Source organism: Carassius auratus, chromosome 12 (assembly GCF_003368295.1).
Source record: "Carassius auratus strain Wakin chromosome 12, ASM336829v1, whole genome shotgun sequence".
Classification (NCBI taxonomy): domain Eukaryota; kingdom Metazoa; phylum Chordata; class Actinopteri; order Cypriniformes; family Cyprinidae; genus Carassius; species Carassius auratus.
The window spans coordinates 13,510,887-13,521,240 of record NC_039254.1 but is presented as its reverse complement, the minus strand read 5'-3'; the positions used below and the strand labels follow the sequence as shown (position 1 = coordinate 13,521,240).

General features: G+C 39.6%; 1 protein-coding gene across 1 annotated transcript; it reads right to left on the bottom strand.

The window, feature by feature from the left end:
- Positions 1-449: 449 nt before the first annotated feature.
- Positions 450-6,315, bottom strand: LOC113111888 (histone-lysine N-methyltransferase PRDM9-like). The gene is made up of 6 exons (XM_026277071.1): positions 6,145-6,315; positions 5,639-5,749; positions 5,090-5,361; positions 4,925-4,992; positions 4,654-4,844; positions 450-3,821 (listed from the first exon to the last, which is right to left on the bottom strand). Exons 1-6 carry the CDS (start codon positions 6,158-6,160, stop codon positions 1,930-1,932), a joined length of 2,550 nt encoding a protein of 849 aa, XP_026132856.1. The 5' UTR covers positions 6,161-6,315; the 3' UTR covers positions 450-1,929.
- Positions 6,316-10,354: the final 4,039 nt, after the last annotated feature.

The following is a 10,354-nucleotide window of genomic DNA, read 5'->3' as shown; positions in this document are numbered from 1 at the left end:
AGCTGTGCAGCACGCTTTTCGATATGCTCAAAATAATTTATATGGACATATAATGGTAGTCCTAAACTTTTTATTTGTTCAAACATAATCTCTCAAGAGAGCAACTACAATGACCATATAAACTTAATGTATCCGAGACTGCTTTACAGTTCAATGAGGATCAAAACTGGGGACATTCACATTCCCTAACACTAGAGGGAGTGAACTGATACAGTAAATAATTTAAACGATTCTTCCTGCTGACAAAGATCTGATCTTTCTAAAGTTAGCAAGAATATAATTAATTTATCTCAAATAATGTAAATTAAATATCTAAAAAACTTTTTGAAGCCATTGAAGATCTGACACCAGAGGGTTTTCCTCTTTTTTCGACCTAAGCATCTAATGAAGTGTTCTTTGCTCAGTTTTACAGTAAAATCTTGAAAGTATTTAATGGAACAAAAACCAAACCATTCAATACAGCGTTTAATATGACTGCCTTTGTGGTATATATATATAGAAAAAAATACAGATTAAGTTCATACATATTTGTTATACATATTCTGCATTAGATAACTATTTGTTAGTCAATTATACCAATGGGCAAAAGGAAAAAAAAAACAATTTTTCAATTATTTTATAAATGTATTTGAAGGTTAAATTGTTTCTTCGAAGAAGGGAAATTTGCATGGGAGCAATGTACAGGTTAACAATGCATAAGCATCTTCTAGCTCTGAAATAGTTACTAATATCTTAACATCCAAGGTGTTTTTTGTTGAAACTTTGTAGCAATGACAGAGATGGTATAATATAAATCTTAAAACCCACAATTCAGTATATAAAGCAATTCAGTGAGGCCTTGACAGTTAGTAAACACTTCAATCTTGTGATTTTACATGACCTAACCAAGAAAAAACTGATGTGATCTTTATGGTATCTTTAAAAGTAAGTCAGCAGACCCACATTTCGGGATTTAAAACAAACAGTAAATTGTTAAAAAGCACAGCCAGTCACTGAATGGTATAGAATTACAGAATGTACCGGGTGTTGCCCTTGCAATACTATGATCATAATTAAAATAACTATTTCAAATTGGTACAATGTAAATTATATTACTTATATACTTCATATATAAGTAATATTTACTTCATTTGTGTATTATATTACTTATACTATATAATATAAATAAATATCCATAGAGGGATCTCAACTTGTAAACATCACATGAACATGTATCATTGTTATAAACCAGCTCTTTAGTGTGATCAAGGACTGGTGCAGAAGGTTTTTTCTACCTGGTTTGTGCACATTGTGACAAAGATGAATTTAAACTAGACAATAAACATGTAGAAATTGATAACAGTACAATATTATGGCAAAGACACATAACAGCAACATAAAAAGGTTTCATTTTGACAGCTTTGCAACATCACAGTCAAAGCAAATCATGGTTAAAAGTATTTATCTGTGCAATGTCCCACTATTTAAAGGGCGATAAACTATACTAAATGCAACTAAGATCAGGTGTTTGCCAACTAAAAAGATTAACAGAACCACATCTGATTGTAAGCATTTTCTGTTGCAAGGAGGGACATGATGTCTTTTAAAAAAATACCTGAACATTTATGCATCTATGCAAAATTTCTCATTCTCAAAACCCTCATTTTCTCATCTTTAAAGTTTCTAAACTAAAAGAAGACATCTTGCAACACATATTTACAAATTTATTTTTTCTATGATCATAGGAACAAACTGTTGTTAATAAAATATAGTTTTGAATTTGCAAACTTAAATTTCTTACAACCAGCCTAATGACTCCGTCAGCAAGGACAGGATCTTTTCAATGGCTAGATAATTTGCCTCAAAGGAACTTAAAGATGATCTTAAAACAGAAACAACAAGCTTTTCATGATGACATCCATAAATTCATCAGGGTCTTTACTTCTTTAGTCAGGAGTGCATTTTCTGGAGATGCCGGGTGAGATGGTATCTACGAGTAAAGCTTTTTCCACACTGAGTGCAGGGGAAAAGTTTGGTGCCATTATGAAGCTGTTGGTGAGCTTTGAGACTTTGTGGCCGACTAAAGCTTTTTCCACAATCAGGGCACTGGCACGGGCGCACGCCTGAATGCTTCTGTTCATGCCTCCTCAAATCTCCTGACTGCCTGAAGCTTTCGCCACACTGTGAACACAGGAAAGGTTTTTCACCTGTGTGCGTGCGAAGGTGCACATTCAGTTGTCCAGAGTGGACAAAACTCTTTCCGCACTGCTGACACGTGTAAGGCTTTTCTCCTGTGTGGATGCGCTGGTGTTGCTTGAGGCTATTAAACCAACTGAATGCCTTTCCGCAATCTGGGCACAGATACACCTTCTCCCCCTGCTTAAAGCAGCTGTGGTTCTTGAAGCCCTTGATTGTGCTAAAGCTCTTGCAGCACTGGCTGCAGCTGTGAGGCTTTTCAACGGACAAGACTCCCCCTTCTTGGAAACTCAGATATTTAACACTCATTTCTGGATGGTGACGGCGGATGTGTTTGTAAAGATAGTGCTCATCGGTGAAGGAGAAGGGGCAGTGTGTGCAGGGAAAGATGCTGGCATCAACAAGAGCTGAGCTCTGGCGGTGGCCTTTGCGGCGTGAGTGGCTCTGCTGGTGTCGCTTCAAGCCAGAAGACTGGGTGAAGGACTTGAGGCACAGGGTGCAGCAGTAGGGCTTTTCCTTGGAGTGGATGGTGCGCTCATGGCGACGAAGGTTACACAAACGGTTGAAGTAAAGGTTGCAGTGAGAGCAACAGTAGGATCCATCTCCCAGCTGAATGCACTCATGGGCTTTGAGAAGATCAAAACTACTGAAGCCTCTCAGACATTCACCGCAGACATGCTTAGAATCTGCTGCTTCCTGTGGTTCGTCGATCTTATTATTATCCTGTCCCACACATTGGTGAGTTTTAAGTGTCTCTAAATCAGAGAACCTTTGTTCACACTCTGTGCACATAAACACTTCATCCTGAGCTGCACGCTTGTTTTTAGGTGGTCGTCCCCTTGGTCGGCCAACAGACACTTTTTTAGGGTGACTCCTGCCTCTCAAAGTGTTCTTCATGGGCCTCTTCGCTCGAGTAGGAGGTTCATAGGTTGGGTCATGCTTGTCAGAATTTGTCTCCATTTCACCCTCAGTCCCTGCTGTGAGCGAGCCACTCTCAACTAACCTGAGGTACTCTCCATGGTGATGCCGTTTCAGATGTTGATGTAAATTGGATTTGGCCACAAAAGAAAAGGAGCACTTTGTGCAAGGGTATACATCAGAAGGTCTGTCAGCAACTTCCTCTATCTTTTCCTCCCCCTGGTGCGTTTGTTGGTGTCTTTTCAGCCCTGTTGCTTGACTAAAGCACTTCCTACAATGGCTGCAGCAATAAGGCTTCTCTTTGGAGTGAATAGTGCGCTGATGTCTCTTCAGATGACAAGATCTCAAAAAGTTACGGCCACACTCACCACATTTATTCATTTCATCCGAGACCTCAGCAACACAGTTTGCCTGGTCACTTAATCCATTACTGCACGTATCAGACAAATCAGTGCAGTCTGACTTTTCTGACTGATGGATGGGTTGTCCATTTGGGGTTGAAATTTGATCCTGACAGCTTTGTATTGTTGGCTGGACATGGCTTGGAGGAGCTGCATCAGAAGCCAGATGGTCTGTGTCTACAGACTCTAGTGGCTGTGTCTGCATAAAGTGTGCATACTCATCGGGGTGCGAGCGCTTCACATGAACACGCAGATAAACAACTGTGGGGAAGGAGTAATGGCAATAAGGACACAGACAGTCCTGAGTTGCAGCCTCTTCAGTTGGACCTGAAAAAAAAGAAAAAAAATTACCGGAAAGCCACTTGGCCATGACAGGTATCAACAGAAAATGCATAGCATTCTCTGTATCTAGCTATCCCTACAAATAATACTCAATGCCTTATAAATTTTAGTTATATAGCACTAATGTTTATGGCAGGTTAACTTCAAATATGTTTTGTACACAACCAGTGCTTCCTAAAGAAGATTCATGCGGTTGATTTAAATGGTCTTAACTGTATGGTTTTTTTTTTTAAATGTCTCTATAATTTACCAATTTTAATGGATTAATAAAATAAATGTTTTTATGTCTTCAATAATGTTTGCACAATTCAGGCAATGATTGGCTTAAGGTTTTTTATTTATTTATATATATATATATATATATATATATATATATGTATATATATATATATATATATATATGTGTATATATATATGTATATATATATATATATAAAATTAATTATATTAATTAATTATATTAAGTAACCACTCTAAATAATTCAGCATGTTAATGATGGATATGCCATGAAAAATTAAAAACTGCTGCTATACAGCAGTGCAAGAATAACTGGGGTAAGTAATGGTAGTCACCCTTATGTCATTCCAAACCTGTATGCGTTTCCTTCTTCTGTGAAACAAAATATGACATTTTGAAGAATGTTGGCGAATGGTGAAAAAAATGCAAATGGTGAAGCAACTGGATTACATGAGGAATTATTAAATAATTAACTACACATTGTGACATTAAAGAAGAATTCATTCAGAACAAGCAGCATGACGTTTAACAAAAAAACTTTGATGTCGCAGAGCAAATTAAAATCCAAGATGTAGTTACCTAGAGAAATGCTTTTCTTATCCCAGATCTTATCCCAGATGATGCCAAGTCCTTGAGCATATTCTTCAGCATACCAAACTCTAAATTCCTGCCCTGGGCTTATAGGGCGACAACAACGGAACAGAATACGTCCATTTTGCTGAAATGCAACAAGATTTTGCTCCATCTCACTCCTTGAGCACACCACAAACCTAAATCAAGACACATTGAGAAAACGATCAAATAAATGGCTAAATTACAAAGCACAACAAAAGCAAATAGAAGTGCTTACTTCATCCAGTTAGAGTGAGTGTCTCGCTCTGCATCTATGTAAGTATACTGATTATTGCCTTTGTAAATCTAGAGAGAAAATGACAATATTTGTCTAGCCAAATGCTTATATTTAAATTACAATAATAACGGTAACAAATTATAAAACAGTAAGGTTGACACTCACTACCCAAGAGAAGGGACTATCCATTGCCTTTTCCTCGGAAGTCAACTCTCCATCAAAAGGTCCAAAATGCATCCCCAATGGCACAGTCTGACCTTGGTTGAAAACCCCAAGCCCTGCATTAGAGATGCTTGATCGACCTATAACCAAGCCTTGCGGCAGTGTCAGCAGAGCTCTCTGAGGAATGCCCATAGCTGCTGGTGAGTCACATGTGAATAATGGTGGACCATGAACCTCACACTGGTCAATGAAGTGCTGGTGACACATCTCACAATCTGCCAAAAAAGCAAAGAGTAAGACAAGGAAAGGGTATTGCAGACACATGTACCCGGGCACCGCAGCATAAATGGCTGCCCACTGCTCCGGTTGTGTGTGTCTTCCTTGCTGTGTTTGTGAAATTTGGATGGCTAAAATGCACGAATTCTGAGTATGGGTCACCATACTTGCCAGTATGTCAGGACACTTTCACTTTCATAAAGTGTGTAAGATACACATGAAAGAGAGAAAGGAAGGGGATTTAAATTAAAATAGCGTATTTAAGTTTATACTTACAGAAATGTTGGTCATTAAACATGCTATCCTCCTCTTCCTCCATCACAACAGAAGAACAAATAGTAACAGAGCCTTGTATGTCTAAATTCTGCTCATCGCTTGGTGGCAAATCTGTCAGAAGCAGTTGAAAAGAGCAAAAATGTTATGATGTGGGAAAAAGAAAACAACTAACATTAAATTCAGTAAAACAAAAGCAGAATAACATAATGCTAAAATTGTACGTACCTAATAGTAAAGTAAAAGTACATTTGCTGTCGTGATCACATTCTGGTTATTTTGTTTTAAATATCAAAACAGCAGTTTACCAGTGGCAAAAAATTCACGAAAATCATTATAATCATTTGTAATTCTAAACAGACATATAAAACCGTTTAGACAAACCAACAAGAGACATACATTATAAGTGCAACTTGTATGTCGATTTGAGAAATCTGAAGCTAGCATGGTAACGTTAGGTCTGTAAATAGTTGCCTAATTACATCGCTTTAGTATGCAACAATACTCACCCGGACTGTCCGACATTATTTCACCAATTGCATTAAATCGCACTTCTTGCTTGTTAGCACTGTATTCGGACACTAAGGTTAGACACAATCCTGTTGGGCATTTAAGCTTACTAGCTGGGTAGCAAACAAGAGCCTAACTCAGCGCTTTCCGAAACAGGAAGTTGTAATACGTTAGCGTCTGTCTGTGACGCCATCATTAACATTATTTCTCAGAGCTGTAGAGAAAACGGCTCTGGAATTTCGTCAGCAACGGTGCGTGTGCACCATCGACTGTAAAAAATGGTGTGCACTGAAAGTAGAGAACTTATTTATTTTTTTATTTTTATTTTTTTTGTCTGGCTCAGTTCCGTTAAAAACGCTATAGCGGATCAGCGTATTTAATGGTTATTCGAACGGCCTATTTACACAATTTTAGTTGGAGTGATGCAAGCTCTATGCGGGAAGGAAAAATATAAAGCAAGTTACTGCACTTTTACTCCATCCAGTTAAGTGAAGGTTTCCAAATAGAATAATTCTGAATGAAATAAAGCTATTTTGTAAAAAGATTTATATAGGGAGAGCGGGCACAACCTATTCGATTTTTGTGTAAAGGTGGGTTACATTGTAATATCTGATGGGCATATTGTAACATGATATGTTACAATATGCCCTAATCAAATAATAATAATTATTATATAAATATAAAATTATTAATCATTACCTGTAATTCCTTTCCTAATTCTACATCTTTAATTATTGCTTTTCTCGAGTATAATGTAAATACGTATGCAAATCTCTATAGGGCCGCGTTGCATTCTGGGACGTGGCGGTCATGCTGGCAGCCTCTCGAATGTAAACAAGCAGAGTTAGGAGAAAGAGAAAAGATGGTAAAATCGTGAAAAGGTTGTGGGATTTATAGGGATACGCTAAATATGGATGCCAGGGACCAGTATGTGGAAGTTGAAGTCGGCTGCGTGCTGCCATCTTGTAGCAGAACTTCACTTGCGTTAGCATTCCCATTGACTCCCATTCATTTTGACATCACTTTGACAGCGAATAACTTTACATCTGAGTTGTTTAAAGACTCCGTTTGTCCATTATGTATTTCTAAAGATACACGACAATGTATAAAGGGCTCCATTACCTTCTATGTTACATTATGGCCCCGTAGAAACAGTTTTTGTAAAAAATAGGCTAACTATTGCGTCATAACCACTTGACTCTCTGTCGCATTACCGTACAGACAGGAGGAGAAACTCGCAGGCAATTAACTTAATATGGCGTGCTGGTGTTAAATTTTAAAATACTATACAAAATAATTAATCAGAATACTTACTCCTGCTCACTCACGTCAAAGAACTCCCCGCTCAAGCTCGCCGTCTCTGCAAGATTAACGATGGCAGTTTGCACACACAGCTACTAGAAGATTTACATCTGTCTGTCAGACAAGTTGCTGATGTCGTCAAGCTTCGTTTGAGTCTGCGCGTCAGAAGCGGAAGTGCTAAAAAACGCTAAAAATGGGCTTCAATTGTCTCAGTTGAGTTCCAATCGGATCGCTGTGTCCATTTCTTTTACTGTCTGTGGTCTAAACACTGTGCAGTAGCCCGAGTAGCAGTAAAGGAGGCTGTCAACGTGGTGAAATATATACTAGTAACTACTACTAACATCATAACCCTTGCAAAATTATTTTAATTATATTAAGAAAGCCACCGCTACTGGTCACTTGGTCTATGGTTAGACTGATAATAATTAGTCATTATTATTAGGCTACCAACATTTACTAGCTTGTGCTAGTTCACGGGCGGCTAGCAATAACGTACGAAAAGTCCCGATCGTCCCGATTGCCACTCCGCCCCTGGTACCAGGAGCACCTTAAAAAAAAGAAGCACAACAAATTATTTGTGTGTTTGCGAACACCTGGGCTGCGTTCAGCCCAAACAAAACGTTGCACAATGTTTTTTAAACAGAAACGGTGACGCGTTGAACACACTGTTCTGATGACGCAAGAGTTGCAACTATGGCAGCTGAGAAGGCCATTCTTTAAAAAAAAAAAAAAGGCCATTCTTTGTGATGAATTTTCGAAGCCATCTATTTAGCCTCACATACTGACTTTATTTGTAGTTCATATGGTTTTAATACCCTGTATTTTCTTTCTCATTTTTAGGAAAAGCACTTACCATTGTTTATTTCTATACCAAATGTCATAGACTTGCCATGAAGCTAAAAATATAAACAACTACATCATTTTGTTGATATCCTATATCTTTACAATAAAACTTACGACAAACATGTTTTCTAATATCCTCAGTTGTTGCGTATACCGAGCTGCAACGAACACATTTGTACATTATTTTCCATGAAGCCATTGTGCGAGTTCACTTTAATACCGCATGCTTTATATACATGTTGCTGCTGATTGGACTGCAGTTCTGACACACCCACCAAACAAGAGAAAACGCATCTCAAACCCATAGACAGTAAAAGAAATGGACACAGCGACCCCATTGGAACTCAACTGAGACAATTGTTTTAGCAGCTCCTGTGGCTGGTTAAACTTCCTCAGCTGGCGAAGGAAATACAACCTTTGCTGGGCCTTTTTAACAATGGAGTCAATGTGATTGTCCCACTTCAGGTCCTGAGAGATGGTGGTTCCCAGGAATCTGAATGACTCCACTGCAGTCACAGTGCTGTTCATGATGGTGAGTGGGGGGAGAGCAGGGGGGTTTCTCCTGAAGTCCACCATCATCTCCACTGTTTTGAGCGTGTTCAGCTCCAGGTTGTTAAGACTGCACCAGACAGACAGCTCTTTAACCTCTTGTCTGTAAGCAGACTCGTCACCGTCCTGGATGAGGCCGATTACTGTAGTGTCGTCTGCAAACTTTAGGAGCTTGACAGAGGGGTCTTTAGAGGTGCAGTCGTTGGTGTACAGGGAGAAGAGCAGAGGGGAGAGAACACATCCCTGAGGGGCACCAGTGTTGGTGGAGCAGCTGTTTGATGTGAATTTTCCCAGTCTCACTAACTGTTGCCTATCTGTCAGAAAGCTGGTGATCCACTGACAGATAGAGCTAGGAACAGAGAGCTGGGTCAGTTTGGTCTGAAGGGCTGTTGGGATGATGGTGTTGAATGCCGAACTAAAGTCCACAAATAGGATCCTCACATAAGTCCCTGTTTTGTCCAGATGTTGCAGGATGAAGTGCAATCCGATGTTGATTGCATCATCCACGGACCTGTTTGCTCGGTAAGCAAACTGGAGGGAGTCCAGTAAGGGTCCAGTGATTTCCTTCAGATAAGCCAGAACCAGTTTTTCAAACGACTTCATGACGACAGACGTTAGAGCCACAGGTCTGTAGTCGTTAAGTTCTGCTATCAGGGACGGATTGGCAATCGGGAATACCGGGAACAATCCCGAACGGCCGGTCCATTTCAGGCCGAATCGGCCGGTGGTCAAATTTGTTATTATTATTTTTTATTATTATTATTTATTTTATATGATACGGTACCGTACCGGCCTGTAGCGGCCGCTCAGCTGCAGCGGAACGCAGCTGTGTGTCTGTGTGTGTGTGTGTGTGTGTGTGTGTGTGTTTCAGACTGGGCCAAACCAATACTTCCAATCTTAAGGGGGGATACGAGCGGCCTCTCCCAACTTGGACTGATCCTCCTATTTCCTGACATCCGATTGGCTCAAAGGCGCCGATCAAAGGAGTTTACTTGGTTAGGTTTGAGTTTGTGTGAATGCAACAGAGACAGACGGTAAAAATGGCGAAACGAAGGAAAGAAGAGAAAGAAATGGGTGGGGCCGAAAAAATAAGAATGAAAAAAAAAAAAAATGTTGGCACAAGAGGCAGCTAAATGTGCCAAATTAACGGACCTTTTCCGCACTGAAAAGGGTGCTGTGGCAGGAGGTGCAGGTGAGGAAGGAGGACCCAGCAGCATGGATAGGACAGGTGCACGATTAGGCCGGCGAGCGGCGGCGACACGCTGGCTGGCTGACTGTGCGTGAGCGTGGTGTTTGCGTAGCGTTTTCCATGTCTTTGCCTGGTCTTTGCACACCAGAAACGTGTCTGACGCAGCGCTGCTGCTAGGAGACATAATATGATAAGACTCTGGTAAAAAAATAAAAATAAGCCTCTGGTGATACATTTGTTTAAATTACATTTATATCTTCATTTATGTAAAAACCTAGAGACTCTCAAATATCAAAATGTAATTTATTAATATTTATTCGTGTCAA

Bases quoted from the DNA above. Each gene is read 5' to 3' on its own strand.
- LOC113111888 (XM_026277071.1), bottom strand. The intron at 4,993-5,089 runs GTGAGTGTCAAC...TTTTCTCTCTAG, and splicing joins ATAGTCCCTTCTCTTGGGTA to ATTTACAAAGGCAATAATCA. The intron at 3,822-4,653 runs GTAACTACATCT...CTTTTTTTTCAG, and splicing joins TAAGAAAAGCATTTCTCTAG to GTCCAACTGAAGAGGCTGCA.